This window comes from Sciurus vulgaris, assembly GCF_902686455.1.
Source record: "Sciurus vulgaris genome assembly, chromosome: 2".
Taxonomy (NCBI): domain Eukaryota; kingdom Metazoa; phylum Chordata; class Mammalia; order Rodentia; family Sciuridae; genus Sciurus; species Sciurus vulgaris.
In genome coordinates this window covers 119,985,260-120,009,345 of record NC_136462.1, presented here as the reverse complement: position 1 = coordinate 120,009,345, position 24,086 = coordinate 119,985,260, and the positions used below count along the sequence as shown (strand labels likewise).

Genomic DNA, 24,086 nt, shown 5'->3' with positions numbered 1-24,086 from the left:
TGGCTGCTATCCGTATTGGTCTCCCCCTATATGTAATCTGATGCTTTTCTCTCGCAGCCTTCAAAATCCTATCTTTATTTTGAATGTTAGGCATTTTCATTATAATGTGCCTTGGTGGGATCTGTTGTGATTCTGTGCATTTGGTGTTCTGTAAGCCTCTTGTATTTGATTTTCCATTTCATTCTTCAGGTTTGGGAAATTTTCTGATATTATTTCATTGAATAGGTTGTTCATTCCTTTGGTTTGTATCTCTGTGCCTTCCTCAATCCCAATAATTCTTAAATTTGGTCTTTTCATGATGTCTCATAGTTCTTGGAGATTCTGTTCATGACATGATTTCTTACCATCTTCTCTGGGCGACTTTATTTTCAAGATTAAATATTTTGTCTTCATTGTCTGAGGTTCTGTCTTCCAAGTGGTCTAGTCTGTTGGTGATGCTTTCCATTGAGTTTTTTATTTGGTTTATTGTCTCATTCATTTCAAGGATTTCTGTTTGGTTTTTTTTTTTTTTTTTTCAGAATCTCTTATCTCTTTGTTGAAATGATCTTTTGCTTCCTGCAGGTGCTCTTTCAGCTTATTGGTATTATCATTCATTACCTGCATTTGCTCTCTTATCTCATCTTTTGCTTCACGAATCATCTTAATCATGTATAATCTGAAGTCCTTTTCTGACATTTCTTCTAACATACTGTCATTGGATTCTATTGCTATAGAATCTAGATTTGTTTGGATCATTTATTTTCTTCCCTTGTTTTTTCATGTTGTTCATGTATCTTCCCCTCTAGCAGTGCAGATCTAGGGTATTGCGGATTTCCCCCTATAGGCTTATAGTGGCCCTATAGGTTTCCAAAACCCTTTCTTTAAGGGGAGATCAATATTAGCAGTACCCAAATCAGACACTATGCAATCCTAGACCAAATAGCCCCTATGGGGACAATAACAAAATTGCCATAATAAACAAAATGAGGTCAAATGTTATCTTCGGTAAAACAAACAGGTTTACAATAATGTCTGCAGTTTCTGATGGAGGACAAAGAGGATGCAGAGGGATGAAGAATATGGCTGTTAATGGGATAATAAAAGAATATTCAGAAGTTCTAGAAAATAGAAAGTGTGAGAGTGTAATCAAAAGAAATCAGATGTTAGCATGTAAATAAGGGAGAAAGCGACTCTGAGGGAACAGGTAAACAGAAGGAAAAGAAAGCAAGAAACGTAAAGAAATAAAAACTTAATTTTTTTTTAAAAAGTAGAAAAAAGAAAATCTACTGTATAACAGTCATATACTAATGAAACCTCTCAGTGTTCAGTAGCCCGATGTATGAGAGGTACCTGACAATGAGCTTTAAGCCTCCAGCAGGCGTCTCAGGATGGGATTTGCCCCACCTGAAGATCGGAGCTACAGCTTCCAGGATTATCCAAGATGGCCACTCTGGCTTCCAAATGTGTTGGCAAATGGGGAGCTGCAGCTTAGGGGTGGACATGGTCAGTTGGAGGTCCTGGAGACAGGATGCAGTTGGTCCGGCAGTGGTCCTGGAGGTCGGGTGTGTTTGGTGTCGTTGTGGGATCCAGGAGGCCAGGTGCAATCAGTTGGTCTGTGTTCCCAGTGATAGGGCACAGTCAGTTGGTCTGGGGGTCCTGGTGGCAGGGAGCAGTCAGTTGATGTGAGGGCCCCAGAGGCAGGGAGTGATCGGTCGGGCTAAGGGATCCTGGAGACGGGACTCAGTCAGTCTGGCCAGGGGCCTGGCTGTTGTCTCAAAATGGCGGCAGCCACGTGTAATCAAACCTGCAGGTACTGTAACAGTGAACTTCCAGGCAGCAGCAGGCAGCTGGTTCTCCACTGGCAGTCTGCGGTCAGTCTGCTGGCAGCTGTCGGACGATCGGGAAGCGAACCTCGAGCATTGGGTGATGGATAGGGTAAGGCAGGCAATTGACAGGCGAGAGGCAGGCAAATGGCGGATGATAGATGCCTGACAGTGAACAATCTGCTCTCAAAAAAGGCGTCGATATGCTGGCAGATTGCAGGTGATCACAGCAGACAAATGGGGTAAAGAGCAGGGGATCGATAAGCAGCAAAAACTGCCTCACGGAGAAACAGATATCCTCTGCTTGAATCCGGCTTTGCAGAGCGACAAGGAACGCAGCCTCCCTCTAGTCCGCCATCTTGGATCCTCCTAATATGTTCTTGAATAATGCCTTTACTTTGGTTTCCTATTTGCACAAAATCTGGACAAAGTTGTGTCAGGATATAGAGAGTGTAAATGGGCAAGGATCTTCTAGCTAAGCTTTTACAATATGTTCTTTTTTTAATTATAAACAAATGGGATACATGTTATTTCTCTATTTGTACATGGAGTCAAGGCATACCATTTGTGTAATCATAAATTTACATAGGGTAATGTTGTTTGATTCATTCTGTTATTTTTTCCCCTTCCCCCCCACCTCCCACCCCTCTTTTCCCTCTATACAGTCCTTCCTCCCTCCATTCTTACCACCCTCCTTATCCCTAACCCTAAACCTAACCCTAACCCTAATGCTAACCCCTTCCACCCCCCATTATATGTCCTCATCCGCTTACCAGCGAGATCATTCGTCCTTTAGTTCTTTGAGATTGGCTTATCTCACTTAGCATGATATTCTCCAATTTCATCCATTTGCCTGCAAATGCCATAATTTTATCATTCTTCATGGCGGAGTAATATTCCATTGTATATATATGCCACAGTTTCTTTATCCATTCATCAACTGAAGGGCATCTAGGTTGGTTCCACAATCTGGCTATGGTGAATTGAGCAGCTATGAACATTGATGTGGCTGTATCTCTGTAGTATGCTGATTTTAAGTCCTTTGGGTATAGGCCAAGGAGTGGGATAGCTGGGTCAAATGGTGGTTCCATTCCAAGCTTTCTGAGGAATCTCCATACTGCTTTCCAGAGTGGCTGCACTAGTTTGCAACCTCACCAGCAATGTATGAGTGTACCTTTTTCCCCACATCCTTGCCAACACCTATTGTTGCTTGTGTTCTTGATAATCACCATTCTAATTGGGGTGAGATGAAATCTTAGGGTAGTTTTGATTTGCATTTCTCTTATTACTAGAGATGTTGAACATTTTTTCATATATCTGTTGATTGCTTGTACATCTTCTTCTGTGAAGTGTCTGTTCATTTCCTTAGTCCATTTGTTGACTGGATTATTTGTATTCTTGGTGTAGAGTTTTTTGAGTTCTTTATAGATTCTGGAAATTAGCGCTCTATCTGAAGTATGAGTGGCAAAGATATTCTCCCACTCTGTAGGCTCTCTCTTCGCATTACTGATAGTTTCCTTTGCTGAGAGAAAGCTATTTAGTTTGAATCTATCCCAGTTGTTGATTCTTGCTTTTATTTCTTGTGCTATGGGAGTCCTGTTAAGGAAGTCTGATCCTAAGCCAACAAGGTGAAGATTTGGACCTACTTTTTCTTCTATAAGATGCAGGGTCTCTGGTCTGATTCTGAGGTCCTTGATCCATTTTGAGTTAGTTTTGTGCAGGGTGAGAGATAGGGGTTTAGTTTCATTCTGTTGCATATATTTTTCCAGTTTTCCCAGCACCATTTGTTGAAGAGGCTATCTTTTCTCCATTGCATATTTTTGGCCCCTTTGTCTAGTATGAGAAAATTGTATTTATTTGGGTTTGTGTCTATGTCCTCTATTCTGTACCATTGATCTACCTGTCTATTTTGGTACAAATACCATGCCGTTTTTGCTATTGCTTTGTAATAGAGTTGAAGATCTGGTATTGCGATACCCCCTGCTTCGCTCTTTCTACTGAGGATTGCTTTAGCTATTCTGGGTTTTTTATTGTTCCAGATGAATTTCATAATTGCTTGCTCTATTTCTGTAAGGTACATCATTGGGATTATTTTGTGTTTTCATTTCTCTTGGACTTTGGGGATACAGAAGTAGAATTGCTGGTCATAGATTAGGTATGTATTTTACTTTATGATAAACTGCCAAACAGTTCTCCAAGGTAGTTCTGTCATTTTAAAACATACGCTATTTATGAATTCAAAATGGAATCATTCATCCTGAGTGTATGATTTTTCTCATAAACTTCAGCTGCTCATGTGCAGGCATGAAACCTCATTTCAGACTGCAGTGCTCCGCCAGGTTGTCCAGAATGATCCTGGAGTCTGAGGTGGGCAAGGAAATGATTGTAATGATAAGCTATGGACTCTAAACTGGACCATGAGGAAAATGAAGAATGGACAAAGAGACTTTGGTGGGATTAGCCGATCAATGGTCTCAATGAGGTTGAAGCGTTGGGTAAAATGGGATCCTAGCACAAGGGACTGAAAGGTGAGGTGGTCATGAATGGAGAGTGGGGTATTACCTTTTTACATGGTGAAGATGGAGTTCTTTTGGGGGATGATGTTCAGGATGTAATCTTGGAAGGAGTGGTTTAGTTAAGGAAAAGTTTGCTGGATATGAGAAGGTAGAAGAATTAAGACACCAGGACTGGGCTGGGGTTGTGGCTCAGTGGTGGAGCGCTTAACTAGCATGTGTGAGACACTGGGTTTGATTCTCAGCATGGCATGTAAATAAATGAATAAAATAAAGGTCCATCAACAACTTAGAAAAATAAATTTAAAAAAACACACCAAAATAGTAAGTAATGATCAGGTTGGGTCATTAACTTTTTTTTTTTTTTTAAAGAATAACAATATCTAACTTTTTCAAATTGTTATTGGTGCACTATAGTTGTACGTAATGGTGGGACTCCTTCCTGTATATTTGTACATGTGCATAATATGACAATACAACGTGGCCAGTATTCCCTGGTATTTCCTCTTTCCCTCTCCCCCTCCTTGCCCCTGGTTCTTTCCCTTTAATCTACTGAGCTCCCTTTGATTTCCATGCGGTCCTCCCCACCCCACCTTTCTTTTCCTTTATCCTCTTTAGCTTCCACATATGAGAGAAAACAAACGATCCTTGATTTTTTTAAGTTTGGCTTATTTTGCTTAATAAGATGTTCTCAAGTTCCATTTATTTTCCTGCAAATGACATCATTTCATTCTTCTTTATGCCTGAATAGAGCTCCATGGTGGGTATGGGTGTGTGTGTGTGTGTATCAAACATTTTCTTTATTCATTCATCGATTTACAGACATCTAGCCTGGTTCCAGAGTTTGGCTATTGTGAATTGTGCTGTTATAAATGTGGATATGCATGTATCACTCTAGTATGTCAACTTTAGTTCTTTAGGATAAACACCAAGGATAGGAATAGCTGGGTCATATGGTGGTTCCATTCCTAATCTTCTGAGGAAGCTCTATACTGATTTCTATAGTGGTTGTACTAATTTACAATCCACCAACAGTGTAAAAGTGTTACCTTTTATCCACACCTTCTCCAATTTTTAAAAATTTTTTTAAATTTTTGTTTTTGAGGTGCTGGAGATTGAACCCAGGGCCTTATCCATGTGAGGCTATATCCTCAGTCCCCTAGAGTTTATTATCATTTGCATTCTTGATGTTTGCCATTCTAACTGTAAAGAGATAAAAATCTCAGTGTAGTTTTTATTTGCATTCCCTTAATTGTTAACACATCATTAACAATGTTCAACATCTGAACATTTTTCATGTATTTGTTGAAAAATGTCTGATTAGTTCATTTGCCCATTTATTAATAAGTTTTTTTTGGTATTAAGTTTTTTGAATTCTTGGTATGGTCTGGATATTAATCCTCTGTCAGAAGAATAACTGGCAAAGATTTTCTCCCATTCTGTAGATTCTCTCTTCACATATTTGTTTCCTTCAATGAGCAGGAACTTTTAAATTTAATGCTATCCCATTTATTAATTCTTGGCATTATTTTCTGAGTGTTTGAGCTTTTATTGAGAAAGTATTTGCCTGTGCCTATACATTAATATGGGTAATTGAACTCGTCCACGGCGTTCAAGGATGGTGCCAGGAGTTGGAAGGGGCAGGGAAAAAATTACATTGACTGGAAAGTTAGATGACAGCAATCAAGAGGGGCAGGATGGAATATCTGAATAGCAAGAACTTTTAAGGCACAAGATCTTCCCAGGAGGAAGAGGGAAATTCCTTAGGAAGTTCAAGGAACTTTAGGAATATTACTACTGTATTCTTTTGACGGACATCCTTCCAATGACTGAGTGAACCATACCAAATGAACGCAAGTGAAGCCTTTCAATTGGGAATGATACTTTATTACAGATATTTCCACCAGGGGGCGCTATCAATACAGGAAATTCGACCTCCAAAGCTAGGAAAGCATGTCTCAGCCTGACCTCTGAGGACCTCTAGGGCTCTTTTGAGGCATTGCAAAGAAACTGCCATCACTTGGCAAAGCCATACTACTATAGATTTTTCAGTGTACATAAGTATTAAACAACAGCAAAAATTCAAATTCTCAAATTACATTAAAGAAAACTGAATTATTGTAAATTTTGGCTATCATGCATTATCTCTATAAAAGAAGACTGAAAGTATAGCTACTACTGTGAGATTTGGTGCCATTTTCTATGTAAAAAGGATCCTCTTAACTGATGTTTTGAGAGTTGATTGGTCACACCCATACTTAACATTTTTCTTCCTGAATGCTTTTTGTAAGCATGACACAGTTGGAAGAATTTACTAGGCTGGAGTCAGAGTTGGAGTACTACCATTATTATCAAAATTGGAGCATTTACTGTGCCAGAAACTGTTCTAAACATTGCACAAAAGTCTACGCTTTTATTCCTCTTGTGGTCTTATGAGGTTGGAACTATCAGTAGCTACATGTGACAGACAAATAAGGTCCAGAGAGAGCAGGTCACTTTCCAAGGCCACATAACTAATAAATGCTAGTGGTGGTGCTGAGGTGGACTTGAATTTTATTTTCTCCCTAAACAGAATAGTCCATGTTATGCTTTTTTTTTTTTTCTTTTTTGTACCCAGGATTGAACTCAGGGAGCACTTAACCACTTAGACGCATCCCCAGCCCTATTTTGTATTTTATTTTGAGACAAGGTCTCAGTGAGTAGCCTAGCAGCTTGTTTTTGCTGAGGCTGGCTTTGAACTCTCAATCCTCCTGCCTCAGCCCCCTGAGCCACTGGAATTGCATGTGTTGCTTCCCTGGCAAGGTTATACTCTTTGAACAAACATCCCTGAAGCTCAGAAGCTTAACTCAGCAGTTGTTATCTGGGCTGTGTGGGTTGACAGCAGGGCTCAGCTTATCTTGCTAACTCAAGAACCCAGGCAGACATAAGATTCACGTTCACATGTGTGTTCATCATCATGATCAGCAATCACCCCCAAGGCAAAGAGTATGTGACCCCAAATGCACTGGAAGTGCTCCAGGTTTTGAAACCAAGCCCTCTGCTTGAAAATGATGCATGTCACTTCTCAAATTTCACTGGCTGAAAATAAGGTGCATGCCACTCCCAACTTCAAGAGGACAAGAAAATGAACTTCTCTCATGAGCCTAGAAGCAAGCAATCAATTAATGATTAACTGAAACACTTTGAGCTGTGGGCAGGTCATGTTCTTTCAGCCTCAATTTCCCTGTCCACAAAACCATTTGGGATATTTGCTGCAAGGATCAAATAGGGATATTTGTTATAGTTACCATGGTTGTATCAATGAAAGCTTCATCAACTGTGAAGGTCCTTCTCCCAGGGCTGTGGAATGGGCTTTGTTCAGATGCAGATACTTTTTTTTTTTTGTCATGCCAACTTTTTTTTTTTTTGTCATCTACACACCTGAGGTTTTGAAGAATCTAATTTTCACTTCAATCCACAACATTATATAGTTATAGTCCTAGCCCTTGCTAGAAAGCTCAATCTGGAACTACCAGCTGTCTAGTTCCCATTGAAAGCTTGAGACTACATTAGCTTTAGAGAATGTGCGGATCTCCTTCCTCTAGGAAGCCCTCTTTTTGAATCGTCAGGGCAGCCGGACTGTTCACTTGGCTCTTCATAGTTTCACTGCAGACACTCCCAGGATGTCTGCTGTGACTCAGAAATGAGCCAAGCAGTAGCATTCCTTTGCCAACCACCAGCACAGAGGCTAGTACAAAAAACACCCTTAAAAAAGAACATTTTCCAAACTTTTATGCAACCAATAGCGACCACATAGCCAACAACCTCCAGAGGGCTTTGTTGAATACCCTGTGGGTCATTTGGCCCTCCCTCACTCCTCTGACAGTCTGTGAACTCTGTGAGGACTGGAACTGTATTCTCTCGTGGGTTTCATTGTGTGTGGTATACAGCAAATACTGGATAAATTAATCCAAGGAGTCTTCATATAAATTGGTACACGATGACTTCCTTCTGGAATTGTGTCTATGGACATGCAATTAGGCTAGTTGAACTTCTGGCCCTGAAAGCCTGCGGAGCTAAAATAAGGTCAACCCGGGGTGCAGGGAGTGGAGGGGTCGGAAAAGGAGGACATATCAGGCAGATGGAGCAGATGCGAGGCAGAAAGGTACAGACAGCGCATCACTTGGGAAGTGAAAAACATGAGAGAGGGAGGCTGGGGTCAGTTACCGATAGGAGTCTATGGTCGACATCTCAGAAGAAGTAGCACTGAATAGATAGGGGATATAGAATTGATAGGGGACAATGAGAGGAAGCTTAAAACGGGGCGGGCGCATCGAATTTTGCAGCCAAGAGCGCTAATACAGGAAAGGCAAGATAGGTAAGGAAATGTATTGTGTTCCCAGCGTTTCCTGTTATTTACGGGCATGCCCGTAGCAGAGAGGAGTCAACTGAAGGCTGACTTCTGGGTTTGCCACAGCCAGAAAAGCAGGCGGAGCACCACCTCTCCCCGTCACGTGGCCAGAAGCGCCCTTGGCACGTGACCTACATCGCGCTAGACCAATCAGTCTCTGCAGGGGCGGAGACACCGAGTTCGAGGGGAGGGGATATCAGGCGAGGCCATCTCCTCTCGCGAGCTCTGTTGTCGTCCCTGCTCAGCCGCCCACGGCCTGGAGTGCAGGTCTCGCGAGGCTTGGGCGCTGCGGCGGTAGGAGGAGGACGGAGAAGGACGGAGCAGAGTCGCGGCTTCCTCCCTCGCTCACTCCCTCGCGCGCTTGCCCGCCCCCTCCCTCCCTCCCCTCCCTTCCCCGGCCCCGGCTTGGGCCCCGGCCCATTAGGCGTTCGGTCTTCTGCTAGGGAGGATGTCGGGCCCGTCGCTCCCCAGCGCCCTGGCCCTCTCGTTGTTGCTGGTCTCTGGCTCCCTCCTCCCAGGGCCAGGCGCCGCTCAGAATGGTAAGCGGGGCGCCGGGGGCGGGACGGGCGGGGGCTGAGGGGTGTCGCCTACCCGAGGAGTCGGGCCCGGGCCCGAAGGGGTGCCGGAGCCAGGGGAAGGGAACCGGGAGGGGCTGCGGGTCTGAGAAGGAGATGCTGGTCGGGGGTTTGAAGAGGCGCGGGTGTAAGGTCTCCTGGAGGCCGCCCTTTGGAGAGGTGGGGGCGTCCGATGCGAGCCCTAGGTGTTGCTGACTTAGGAGGCTCCTCCTCGCTTGCCCCTCCGGGTCGGCCAGGGGACACCAAGGAAGCCAACGTGAGAAACTGGAGTAGCGTGGGCGGATGAGGAGGGGGCGCTACTCTTATAGACCGTGGCAGAGACCGGCGTTTGGGTTCAAGGAGATGCAGAGATGGTGTCGGTCAGGCTCCCCAGGAGAACGGGATTCCCGGGCACTGGGATCGACTAGAATTCTATTAGGGCCCCGTAAAACTGGTGACATCCTTAAAAATAAGGGAAAAATGGTGTGTGTGGTGTGTGGGGGGGGTCATGAAGAACACTGAGGAGCAAACTGAGTACTAGAACCCTAAGGAGGTGGTAAGGAATCGGAGAACCTTGGATCTGGGGGTGGAGGGAAGATAAAGGAGTGGGTTGACTGCAGTAGGGGACCTGGTACGAGAAGCAGCAGTGTCTCCAAACGAGCGGAGGGAAGAGGGTTGGGTTTGCTAAAGAGGGTGGAGTGCTGGGCATTCTAGTTTAGTGGTTGGGAGAGTAAAAAGGAGTTTCTAAATAAGGAGATGAAAATGAACGGAGGATGGGGAGAAAGAGGTGAAACTGAGTTAGGGGAAATACTAGACAAGTAAGGATGTCTGGGTATAGAGATGAGGGTACAGGCGACCAGAAATCAGGGAAGGAAGTAAAATGCAGGAAGATGGAGTTCGCAGTGAGGAGGATTTATTAGGGAAGGGAGGGAATGAGTTGTGGCAGAATACTGTGTGATACTGGTTGGGCCTTTGAAAGGCAGGGACACAGCGGCAACTGCGGTGATGGGATGAAGGGCAGTTTGGGACCAGAGGGACGTGGAGGAAGTAGGTTTTCCAGATCTAAAAGTTTCAAGACCGAGGTGTTTCAAGATCTGAAGAGATTTCCGAGGAATATAAAAGTGGTCTCTGGGATTTGTGCAGGGTACAGTGGAAATCAGAGAACTAGGTTTTGAACTGAAGCTCTTTAAAGAATATGGAGAAATGGTGGGGAATCATGGGCATGAGTGGGGGTTCTAGACAAAATAGATTCCGATTGAAAGTATGTTTTACCAGTTCGACTGCTGAACTGATCTTTCAGAAGTGAGACTAGATAGAAGTGTGAGCCTGTTTCTGCTGTTGTGGAAACAGCTATGAAGAGGTTTTAAAATTTTTACATGAAAAACAGGGCTGAAATACAGTTTTTTGTGTTTTTGTGTTTTTGTTTTTACTTATCTCAGTGTTTATTGTCTGGATAGAACAATTAAAATTACTCTTGTTAAAAGGACTCAAATTTAAATGATTTCAGTTTTTTAAAAAAAATCAGAGAAACCAGGCTTAAATGTTGAAGATTACATTGAAAATATATCACAGGATTGAAAAAATATCATTAAGTAAAAGTGTTGTACCAAATTGTACTAATCAGATCTTAGGTATACTTCGTGGCTTTGGATTATCACTGTGGGAGGTGCGGGGGAAGGGGTCAGGAAAGAAACATTTTTTTCTCTTACATTGAATGTGCTTAATATATTGGGTCTTTTTTCCTGTTTTCCTGTGAGTGTGAAGCCACTGTGGAAGGCAGAGTAGAGTTAGTCTGATTTGTCTTATAAGATTTTGTCCATGCTAATAATGTGAGTCAAACCTAATTTTGATTTCAGCTATTCAATATGTGGAAATAGCATGGTTTCATTTTGCACAATAGGTGAGAGATTCTCGATCTTAGGTGTTTAATCTCAGCTGGCATAGCTTTTTTCCAATGATTTATGGTGAAATTGTAGTTTCTTAGCAACTAAAGCAAGGTTTTTTGGATAGGCCTTCAAAGACTCATCTGGCTACTGTCAGTGATATGTGTTCTAAATACAGCATAGTACAGCCTTTCTCTTGAAATGAGCTTGAATTCAATCACATGACATGATGGTAAAGTGAAGCTCAGCGGGTAGTTGACCCAAATGAATGTATAAATTAAATTCAAGGAAGAAATGCCTATTTTTTGAATTTGAGTTTATATAGTTAAGGATGCCATTTTATAGCTTTCTGTAACATACCTTATGATAATATACAAACGTATAGTTGGTAATGTAGCCCTGCAATAGTCTGATTTCATGTCATGAAGTTGTTTTTTTCTTACAGTGCTTCAGAAAGGGATACCATCTTCTGTATGATGTAGAAATGTTAGATTATCCATGAAAATGATGTTTCAGGGAGGAAAAAACCATTTCTAGGTTGAGAATCTGGTAGTTTAGGTTGAGTATAGATGTTTTTCAAAAGGCCCCTGTTTTCATTATTCTTAAAATGAAGTTTTTGGATTAGATGACCCCCAAGATCTCTTCAGCTCCAAAATGAGTCTGTGATCCTTTTATCATAGGGATTCAGGGCTTTCTTTCAGATGGGTTTTGTTTCCTGTCCAAACACATAGACTTGAGAAAGCAGTTTCAAGTAAAATCCTTATTTGTTGATTTTTGTATGTATCCTCAAAGATGTGGTTCATTTAAAGGAAGAAACATAAGACATTTGAAAGCTTTAACTTAAAATTGAATGAGTATAAACCAACCAGTATAGTGTAATCAAGAGCACAGGCTTTGGACTTTGATAGATCTGGGTTTGAGTTTCAACTCTTTGTAGCTGAGTGACCTTGAATAAGGCAGGCCTCTGTTTCATTTCTAAAATGGGGATTACCATAATGTCAATCTCCTAGGGAAAATGTGAAGATTAAATGAGCTAATGACGACTTAGATTTATTTCAATGCATGACATATTGTGTCAGTAAATGTTAACTATTACTACTATTACTCTTTTTAAAACAACTGTTTTTTATTTTTCTTCATGTATATGTATATTCTGAACACTTAATTGTTAGTTCTTCTGTCATCTTGAATAAAAGTAAATGGGCTTTTGAAGGCCCCAGATTTGTGTCCGTGTGTCTATCTGTCTGTCTGTCTCTCCACATACTTTTTTTTTTTTTTTTAAGCACAGTGACCAACTGCACTGTGTCTGCAAATTCTGGTGAGGGAGTGCATATTTCCATTTGACACCCCCCCCCCCCCCCCCGAAACCAAGAATCTTTTATATGAGTCGGGTATCACATTTTAATAGAATACCCTTGTGAATAAGAGAGAATTAAGTACCTGGCATGCAGTGAGGTGTTCTAGATGTTAGTTGAATGAGTGTGGAGTGATGTATAAAAATGCAAAATGTTTCTACTGAAAATATTGGATAATTTACACTGTTCAATAGAGGAAAATAAGGAATCTTAATTTTATTAACAAGCTGAATTTTAAGAAACCATTTTGCTTGGTTAATTCTAGATAGTTGTGACCATTGTGCTTCACAACAATGCCAGTATATGCATCAGATGATTCCTGAATCTTTTTTTTCTGTCAAGTTTGGTGATCTCCTGTTGAATTTGTGTCTCCCCTTTGGGTGAATAAAATGAACAGCATAAGACAAGCTTATCAAAGTTTGTAGCTATGGTACAAATGACATGCTAAATGTAATGGGGCAGATTTTAACATAATTAATACAAATAAGATTTGATCAGAAGTTTGCCTTGGACTAAAGACTTTCCTCAGGAGATCATATTGCCTTCAGTCTCTCAAACTGACCAAAATGTCACAGTTGATATCATTGGAACACCCAGGCATGAGAACACAGGCATGAGAAATTGGTCAGGAGTCTGGGAGGAAAAGCCATATTTCTACATCAGGATCTTTTCCTGTGTTTGTTTTACAGGTGACTGTGGCCAAATTGGAAAGAGTTACAGATGTGTGTGTGTTTTGGGGAGGATCAGGCCAGGCACGTGTAGAACTTAAATCTGTGACTATACCAACGTTTAAAACAATAAAAGGGGAAAAATAACCCACTTGAAATATAAACATGCTTCAGAATGAATTTATTTGACACAGATTAATATTGAAGTTCATTACAGGTCTGATTTCACTAGTTACACAGATCCTCATGAAAAAGTAGACTTGTGAAGAAAAGCCTTTTTTATCTATAGAGTTTAGATGTGAAACATTTCTGTTGTGAAATATACAACATGCTATTGTACTATCTTTTTAAAAATATTTTTGTTAGTGCATTATAGTTACATAATCTTTTTTTTAAAATAAAAATTACTTAATTAGGCCTTCAAAGATAACCAGATGTGACTAAAAATGAGCACTGTTTGGACCTTGTTTTTTAATTTAATTAATTTGAGGTACTTTTTGAAAGTAAGGTGTTTCATATGTAAAATTTGAAACGTTGCTCCATCAGTGTAAAGGAATTTTTTTTTATATATCAGACAATTTGGGAAGGTGATAAGGTGATAAGGCATCTATAAAGTGAAGTATGGAGAGAAACAACCAATGTCTGTTGAATCATATAGGAGATGTTCTATCAAAAGTTTGAATAAAATTATGCAAACATGTTTTGGTGAAAATGAGTTTTGTGAAAAAAATTTTTGATGCATTTTATTCAGTTTATTGTTTACAGTGAGCACAATATAGACAGGATCAGACATAGAGAATGAAGAAAGAGAAAGGGAAAGACAGAAGAAAAACTTCAGTAATAACAAGGAACAAGCAGGATGTAAGAATGGGGGATGAATCTTTGAGGAGCATCTAGAAAGATAGAAACTGTCAGAATAAGTATAGACCAGAGACCTTTAAAGTAAATTGACACATTGAAATTAAAACAATGGTGCAAAATTATGTCCTGCAACTAACTGCCTTGGTTTTTGGTGTGCCTCTTAAAAAACATCATTTTACATAAGTAACAAGATGACATTGATAATATGGAGTTTAATTTTAAGAAGCTTAGATGATGCATTTTTAAACTTGTTTGTGAAGTTTTGGTGGATTTTTCTTCAATTAATTCTTTTAGCTTTGGGAAGGTAGGAGAACCTCTCCAGTAAAATTGATTGATTACAAACTATTTTATAGGCTTATATACATAAAGAAACTCACTGAATTTAAAAGTGATACTGTGTAAAAATCTTTATCTCATTGATATTGATGTTAAATTTAAAACATCAACATCGAAAGAGTGAATGCACAAGTAAAACGTACCTGCTTTTCAAGAATTTTCATTCAGCTTAGGAACCACAGTCAAAATTGGTACCTAATTTCAATTTATTGTTTTAGCTAAAATTGAAAGTAGGTATAACTTTTTTGATTTTGTGTATATATAAAGACAAGTGTTTATCAGTTAAACCTAATTAATTTGAGGTTATTTTTTCCTGATCACTTAGAGCTTTTTTAGTCTATCTGAATGGCAGTAAGGTTTACTAAATAAAGAATTTCCTAGTGTCCACTTTATTTTGCACACGGTTAATTTGGGGGGAGACATATTTAATGTTCCCCAGAAATATGTTGACTTTTTGTTTTGTTTCCTGTTTTTCCAACAGGAACAACAAACAAAACCTCAAGTCTTATCTGTTCCTTAAAACAGAATGTGATTAGCTTGATGGAAACATACTGTGTTATGTTTTTTTATACTAAAAAGTGCTAAATGGTATTCTTTTGCTGTTTTGGAAACAATTATGGAATGTTTTAAGACCAGTCTTCTTACCAAATAACAGTAATTACTAGAGCTTTATACCGTGCTTCATGGTATTTTTGACAAGTATATCAATTTGAATATGGTTTGCTTCCCTTTGTTTTATCATTGTTAGAACCAAGTATTGCTTCAAATTGAGTAGACAGTGAAATATAAATGATAATGTGAAATCACTTTCAGATTGTCAGGGTTCTATATATTATATTATATAAGGTTCTATTTTGAGAAAACATTAAGTCCCAAATTGTTTGTTTGTGGTGCTGGGGAGCAAACTCACACATGCTGGGCATGTACTCTACCACTGAATACATCCCCAGCCCTTACCAATGGTTTTTAATCATATCCAAAAGGATAATCAAATTCTTAGTGATTAAATATAAAATAATGACAAAACATCAATGCCTTTTCTGATGGAATACTAACAAGGCACAATGTTACAGGTACAGTAAGATACAGTAAAATGAATAGGTAAGAGTGTGTTTGCATATGCAAATTATGCTATTGATTTTTCTTTTTTTCCTGATGGTAGTATTAGAAAATCACTGGGTTAGATGATGAGTAAATTTCCTTCCAGTTTTTTTCTCCCCTTCCTAAAGGTTATTTTATTGTGAAACCATAAATACAACACTGACATGAACTCATTTAAGCAGCCAGTCCTCTCTAACCATGAAAAGGATGCTTCAGGGGTCGGGGAGGTACTGAATCCTGGGCTGTGGCTTTTGGTGACTTAAGGAACCCAGTGGAACCTTCCTCTTCTCCCTGGAAATGTTCCACTTTCAGAGGAGAACATACAAATAAAAACAGCAACATTTAAGCAGCTCAATTTTAAATATTATTACTTAGTAAAAATCTTTTTTTCTCTTTTTTTTTTCTCCTGATCCTTTCTTCCATTTGACATCAGTAAAAGTTTTAAGCATCATGAAAACTGATTTGACTGTAATTGAAGAAACAGTACCAAAACAAAGTGAAAAGAAACCCAAAAGACGCACAGAATTGCATGGAGCTTAGGCACTTTCTCCAATGAATAAAGGACCCAGGAAAAATAATACTGTTTTAGAATGTTTTTAGAACTTACTTTTGGAAATAATGAAATTGACTTTAAGGCATGCACTGTTTTGAAGTACTTTAAAGGTACTTCAGACAACATTGAGAGTTTTTGTTTCAGGGAAGGTAGAATGGTATCTGTTGTACAGAGATCTCATATTAAACTTGCTGGGAAAATTGCCAGTGTGAATTAAAACAATTAAGAATTGAAAAATCCTGCCAGGTAGGTAGATAATTTGTATTCCTTCCTATTAATTGAAAAGTAGTTGACTAATAAGATAATGAAACAACACTTAAATATTATTTATATTATTTTGTCCTCTTAGGTAGTTTTTTAGTTACATATGACTTATTTTCATCAATACCTTTTGTATTTGAGACCTCTAAACTAGTTAATTGTAGGTGAAGAAGGCAATCCAAATGTTACCTGAATTAAATCCATGGAAGTTCCTAGATTGATATTTCTTAGAAACAACATGTTTGAAGGTTTGAATTTATAAATTTATTCATTGTATTTGTTATCTGTTAGGTCCATTTCCTTACTGTTTTTTTCTTTTGCATTTTTGTTAGAATTTCAAACATGCAAAAATAGAGCAAATAATGTAGTAAACTCCTAGCTATTCTAATTTAGTTTCAGTAGTTATCCCCTACATCCTTGTTGCTTATTAATTTTAAAAAAAAAACCTAAATTTTTTCATTTCAAACTAGAATTTTCCAGGACCTAAAATGTAGTTGTTAGTAAATAGAATATTCACAAGTAACTATGTTGAAATAACTTCAGAAATATGAGTGCTTTAGAAAAAAAGCTTTAAAGCTTTTTCTTTTCTTTTTGGTTTTTGATCTCTGATCCATATACAGAAAGTTTGTGACTAAAGTAAGTACATAACATTGTTACATACATAGTATACATAGTATATATAACATTGAACCAATGCCTGTCCTTATTCTATGTTAAGATAGCCATAGTGACCACCTAAATTGGTTTCACAGTTCATTAGTGGGCTGTGAAACTCAGTTTAGAAAACAGCATTTTCAGGTACAGGGTAGTTTTTGAATTTTGTTTTATTTTTCATACACTTTATTAGCCAAGAATAATATGATTTTTATAAACAGGATTTCACAAGATGTTTATCAGTAGTATCAGCATACCATGTTATTAGTCCTTGTTAGTAAAGAAAATACAGCATTTTAAAGATCACACGTTAGTCATTTTTATAATAGTACTCTTTACCACAGTAATTTTAATATCATAATCCAAACATAACTTTTCTTCTAGTATGTTAGTTATCCTTTCTTTTAAATTAGAGTTTGTGTTCCTTATTCTCTAGCCCCTGCCTTTGAGTTATTGGTTGAGTACAGGGCTAGGAGCACTACTGTTTATTCCAAGCTGATTGCTTACTTTGATGCTGTTTGAGGTGCATTTCTGGTGAGTACAGATTGACTTGAATACTGGCCAAGGGAAGGGAGGGAGAGGGGAAGCAGAATCATCACAGAAGAATCATCTGCCTTTTATGTTTAAGATCCTAGAGTAGCAAGATTATTTTCTTGATTTTTAAACATTGCTTCTGGTAAGGAAAAAAGAGCAAGAAGTTGTCCTTCTCTTTTGTTTGCAACTATCTGTGAAATACTTCTCAATCTCTAGATGAAGGAATTTGTTAAATTTAATTTGGGTTATTTTGTTTTATTTTTATTGTGTGTGTGGTACCAGGGATTTAATCTAGGGCCTTGCACATGCTAGGCAAGTCCTCTACCACTGAACTACTGCCCCAATCCTTTTTAAAATTTTGTTGAGTAAGGGCCTAGGTTGCCCTAGGTGGCCTCAAGGTTGTGATCCTCCTGCCTCAGCCTCTCTTAATAGTTGAATTAAGGGCATACACCCCCCACGCACAGCTAGGTTTTTTTTTTTGATTATACAAGTTTAGTAGTTTTGGGGACCATTATGGAGCAACTGAAAAAAACCAGCACAGTTCCTGTACTGAAATTATAATCATTAATGCTGAATTTCAAGTCTTTCACCAAGGTATATGAAGTTAGTGGCCTTAATGCAAACCAGGAAGCTGTTACCTGGAAAAGAACAAGCATAAAGAGGTTTCAAATAACTTGCAGTGAATTGTCATTGAACTACCCTTAGACAAATAACAGTGATCATACATCAAAATTAAGGTATACTAATAGTGTTACAGTTTTCTTATTAAGATTGAACTCCAAATAATTAAAAATACTTTCTAACCAAATTTAGGAAAAGATAGATAATTCTACATTGATGGAAGCTTAAGATTTAGGAGAAAAGTCTGAAGGAGCTAAACATAGGAAAAGGGAGCATTAAGGGGGATGTGATTATCTATTAATACCTTCAAGGTAGCAGTGTAAATGAAGTAAGGGAATTAGGCAGTCTCCAAAGATGGATGGGCTGTATCAAAGAGCAAAGGCCTAGAGCATGTGGAAGAAAAGCATAGGTTTAATATTAAAAAGATGATTTTAATGAAACTAGCAGAAGAATAAGTTATTCACACTCACTCATTGTCAGAATCATTGTAAGTAGGGCAGAGAACTGGTGATAGGGACCTCATAAGATAAAAGGGAAGACCTTTTTCTGTTTTACCTAGTAACTGTTAGTAGCTCAGGAGCAGGGAAAAATATGGAAATTAATGTGAAATGAAATGAATTTTCTACATAATTTTTAAGGGGTCAGAAATTAGTGTGTTTCTAACGCTAAAGTTCTGATTATGAATTCAAGAAAAATGATAGGTTAACTATGAAATCCATTGAAGTAGCTTTTAGAAACTGCTTATAATATTTTAAACAGGATCCTGTTTTCCTGTTTACTATAAGCTTCATAAGCAATTTCTTTTTGTTGTTTAGTTATCATAAACCTAAATTATGAAATTCTTCCAATCTGTTTAATACTCAGAATAACCAGCTTACTAGACTTTGGTTAGAATCTAGTAAAAATTTAACCTTTGGCTGTTAGAAATTAGACCTCCTTTTTTCCTATGGCAAACATGAGTAATTAAGAAAACCTTACCACCTGGAAAAGAACACTTTCATCCGAACTCCTAAGAATTTATTAGGCAAAATTCTGTTGTGATAGAAGCCCCAGCCTGTCTCTTAGAAGTGGGAGCTAGTATTGTATAACCTACCAAGGGATGGGAACTCAGTTCAGTTAGTTCGAAGAGTAGAAGATTGCCAGATAAAAAGTACGTGCCCAGTTATATTTGAATTTCTAGTAACCTTTTTTTTTTTTTTTTTTTCCTATTTTGGCCTTTCATTTAAACTTAAAAGACATAGAAACTTGTAACTTGTTGAGTTTTTGTGTATTAAAATAAATCATTTTGAAGTAGATTCAGTATGGGCAAAATTATGTTACAATGAACATTTTGTATGAGAGAATAGTTTTTAGGATAGTGATGTTTTATTTTGGTTGCATCACAGTTTTATATATGTTTACTCTTGTTCAGCTGCCTTATATTTGACAGTAATTTTTTCATTTATTCTCTGAAAATTAAAATTTTCTAGAAAGGAGGTGAGCAAAAGGCTTCAGGCTGTTTTTTTTTAGCAATTTCCCTCTTACAGAAAAGACTTTAAAACTTAGGGAATTATTGCCTGATCATAGATCATAAGAATGTTTCTGGGCTAGTCCTTTTTCAGATATTTGACCAGAGGCTTGGAATATACCATATTCTTGGCTTTGAAGAAGAAAAAGGTATGAATGAACAAATGACGGACCGCACCCTTCTCTTCCTAGTGAATTCAGAATAATTTTGTCTTGCTGACCACTTGATTTAGACAAAGGAAAGTGGATGTTAGCTTTGCAAAACAGGGATGTAAATTTCTTTCTTTTTTCTTTTTTGGTACTGTGGATTAAACTCAGGGGCACTTAACCACTGAATCACATTCCCAGCCCTTTTTTATGTTTTATTTAGAGACAGGGTCTTTCTGATTTGCCAAGTTGTCTGAGCCTGGCTTTGAACTCATAATCCTTCCTCAGCCTCCCAAGACACTGAGATTATAGGCGTGCACCACCCACACAGCTAATTTCTTTCTTTTTTTTTTTTTTTTCCTTCAGTTTGCATGTTTTATTAGAGAGGGACCTTCTCCTTGTCAGTGGAAATACTTAGAGTTTCTTCAGCCACTCCAACCTGGGACCCTCTGTCTCCTGGGGGGAGGGTATGTTGGACATGTTCCCATAATCTCATAGTGACACTGGGTCGTTGTGGGTGTGGCCTCATTATGGTGATGTCCTAATTGGTGTAGGGGCTGAGTGAGGACAGAATCATAATGAGGCTCCCAATGGTGCCAGCACCAGCTCTTTGCACCCAGCAGCAGTTCAAGGACGCAATTTCTTTACAGTGAAATTTTAATCCTAAGAAAAACCATGATTTCATGAGGGATTGTTGTTTTTTTATTTTTTTGTGGTAATAGGGATTAAACCCAGGGCCTCATGCATAATAGGCAAGTGTTTTACAATACTAATTTACATTGCTCATGAGTTTTATTGTAGGATCCTTTGAGCAGTGGTATGTCACTGTCAGTAATTCAGTTTAAGAGATCTGTCTGCATTTTGTCCTTCTGGTGTGGACTGGGTAAGGGGTGAGGTGGTACATGCCTGTTATCCCTGTGGCTGTATAATCCCATTAGCTTGGGAGACTGAGGCAGGGGGATTGCAAGTTCAAAGCCAGCCTCAGCAACTTAGCAAGACTCTGTCTCAGAATAAAGTATTAAAAGACTAAGGATGTGGCTCAGTAGTTAAGTGACCCTGGATTCAATCCCTGGTACAATAATAATAATAAGAGGAAGAAGAAGAAGGAGGACTGGGGTTGTGGCTCAGTGGTAGAGAGCTCACCTTGCATGTGTGAGGCTCTGGGTTCGATCCTCAGCACCACATTAAAATAAGTAAATAAAATAAAGCTATTGCATCCATCTACAACTAAAAATATTTTTATAAAAGAAGAATTAAGCAATGTAATAGATTGGAGAGAATGGTATTAAATAACATGAAGTCTAATCATAACTGCATATTTATTTGAAATATATTTAAGACAATTTTAAGAAGTCAGTTAAAAACTTGTTGGTTTTTATGAAACTAGGAAATTATAGTTTAAATTTGATGTGGAAACTCACTTGGAGACAGTGTAACAGAATAAATAAATTGGTATACTCTGTCATCATTGTGAGTGTTACATGTAAATGAGAACTGTGCTGAAAAGGTCATCTTGGGAGGCAGTGAAGTTGAGTCAAAAGAGTACTGGATTTGACAGTAGCTCTTAAATCTTGAATTAGTATGATACTTAATCCATAATTTTTTTTTTTTTTTTTTTTTTTTTAAGGGAGGATCCTGAGGCCTGAACCTAGGGATGCTCTGCCATGGGGGGCTTCATCCCCAGTCCTTTTTTTTTTTTTTTTCTTTTTTCTACTTTGAGACAGTTTCTCTCCAAGTTGCCAAGGCCAGCCTCTAACTTGTAATCCTCCTGCTTTGGCCTCCAGTGTCACTGGGATTACAGGCCTGCACCACCAAGCCCAGCTGTTCACAAGGTTTTTATGAGATTAAAATGATAATATACGGAAAAGTGCTTAATAAACTGTGTTGTAAAGTGTTTGTATAGTTTTGAGTTATAGGGCTTGGCATTTATAGTGATTACCCTTACTAGGTTAACTGTAACTGGTAACTTATATGAAAATTAAAAGTACTGATAAAATGAAGAGGTAAATAAAGTACTTAAGACCAGGTTATTTCAATGTTGGTTGGTTTTACAAATGTTGGTATCCTAAATGTGCATTTTGTTAGTAGACTAACCTTTTCAATTGGGTTATTCTCTTTAATTAGGGAAGATTCGTATGAATTTCTATAATCTTTGAATTGTGCCCGTTGCTCTCATCTCAAGTTAAATGTAGTCACAACGTCACCTTGCTGTCTTTCATCCCTCCATTAGCTGACCAAAAAAATGAAGTCAGGTTATCTATCTTGTATTTTCTTTTCAAGGCAAATTTTTGGTAATTCCTTTACTATCTGGAAATGAAATTCATAGGTGTTTTTAACCTACTTACACATTATTATTATTATTTATGGTACCAGGTATTGAAAGTAGGGGCGCTTAACCACTGAGTCACATCCTCAGTCCTTTTTATGTTTTATTTTGAGACAGGGTCTTGCCAAGGTGCTGAGGCTGCCTTTGAACTTGCAATCCTCCTGCCTCAGCCTCCCAAGCTGCTGAGATTACAGGCATGTGCCACTATCTACACATTATTAAAGGGCAAAATTCCAAATATAATGCCCTTAATGTAACATAAAAGAGCAGATAAGGGAAAATAAGAAAGTAAAATATTCAGATCTATTAATTGCTTAGGTCTGGTTACACAGGAGGATAATGAAACAGCACACTGTTTGTACCTGTGTGTAGAAAAACTAAGAAGGTAACAGTTATATACATTTGCTAACTGATAGAGTTGTGCTGTAATGGTGACTCAGATACTATAGGTGGGATTGCTGTTGATTATGTGATTTCCTGAAAAGCCGAACAACTCTTGGTAAAATTCCAAATGTAACAAAGAACAATCTATCCTCACTTTACACCATAATTGCATTCCTGGAATACTAAGTGATGATTAAAACTGTGAGAGAGTACTTCATGTCATGTTTAAAACAGGTTCTTGGCTTAGAACAAGTTTTCCATCTTCTTGACTGTCACTGGAAAGTTTGTGTAGGAAGAAGCACAATTTTTTGTTGTGTAAGTCATTTCCCTACTTTGCAGAATATTGAGGATCTTTGGGACCTGCCCACTAAAGGCCAGTAGTGCCATTTTAGTCATTGTATCAACAAAAAAGTATCCTCACAAATTTCCAAAAACTCCTTATAAAAGGAAGAGCAGCCCCCATTAAGAATAACTCTAATTCCAGTGAATCAGGAGGCTGAGGCAGCAGGATCACAAGTTTGAGGCCAGCCTCAGCAGTAGTGAGACCCTCAGCAATCAGCAAGGTCCTGGATTAAAAATAAAGAATAAAATAAAAAATTTTTAAAAAGAGAGAAAGAAGGATTGGGGAATGCTTAGTGATAGGGTGCCCCATGGGTTCAGTTCTAAGAATAAAAACAACAAAAATTTCCCTTTTGATCCTGCACTTGTAAGTGGCCTCTGGTATAGGATTGTAGCACTTCGTCCCTAGTTGGTCAAAGCCACACCTTTTCTAGGAATGGAAAGGCAAGGAGAGCAGCTGTTTACTTGCCTTTATGTTTTTGTTAACATGCATTAAAGCAGAAATTGTGAACTCATTTACCATTGGAGTGAGGCAAAAATACCATTTACTAAATTGGAAAATATGTGCTTTGACTGAAAACACTGAAAGGTGGACTCGTAAAAACTCTGTGCTGGTCAAATAAAACTGTCAGTGGCCCCCATTTTGCAGCCTCTTCACCAAAGGATTATGTCGTGAATTTTGCAGCCTGAGAGATTGGACTGGAATCCTGATTTTTGGCAAATCTCTTAATCTCTCTTAATCTCTCTGTTTCCTCATATATTAGGCATAATGCACAACTCACAGGAGGTGGTTAGAATGAAATTGCATATATAAAGAACCTTTACCTGACCTGATATGTAATTGATAAAATTTTCTCTCTGCCCTAGGTGCATTCAGTTATCTTGACTCATTTTTAATCTATTGTTTGAAAGATCGCTATGTGTTCTATAATGAAATGGTTTTGAAATTTGCAATCTTTAACATAGGAATATTCATGCTTCCCCTTTATTTCCCCTCTAATTTTTAACAGAAGCAAGGAAGTAATTAAAATGAACTTTTTTGATTAACACACAAAGTACCATTTAGGGTACTTGGAGCCTGATGCTTATAGCCTTATGCTAATTTTCAAACAATTCTAGTAGATTGTCCTTTTTAGTCTTTCAGGGTAGCTCTTAATATTAGTGTATATCTAGTAGCAATGATCTTTATTTTTGAAGTAATCTTGGAGCACATAATTTGCTAAGTACTACAGTAAGTTATTGCACCTCAAAATTAGGTGTTACCATAGAAGTGACACGTTTTTTAAGTTAGGTTAGGA

The 24,086-nt window shown here is 38.3% G+C and overlaps 1 protein-coding gene across 4 annotated transcripts in view; it reads left to right on the top strand.

The window, feature by feature from the left end:
- The first annotated feature begins 9,018 nt into the window (after positions 1-9,018).
- NPTN (neuroplastin) overlaps positions 9,019-24,086 on the top strand; it is a 67,666-nt gene continuing 52,598 nt past the window's right edge. For all 4 annotated transcript variants that reach the window (XM_079125330.1, XM_079125329.1, XM_079125331.1 and 1 more), the window contains exon 1: positions 9,019-9,244. In XM_079125330.1, coding sequence (XP_078981456.1) covers positions 9,154-9,244 — 91 coding nt within the window. In that variant the 5' untranslated portion in view covers positions 9,019-9,153. The remainder of the gene's footprint in view (positions 9,245-24,086) is intronic.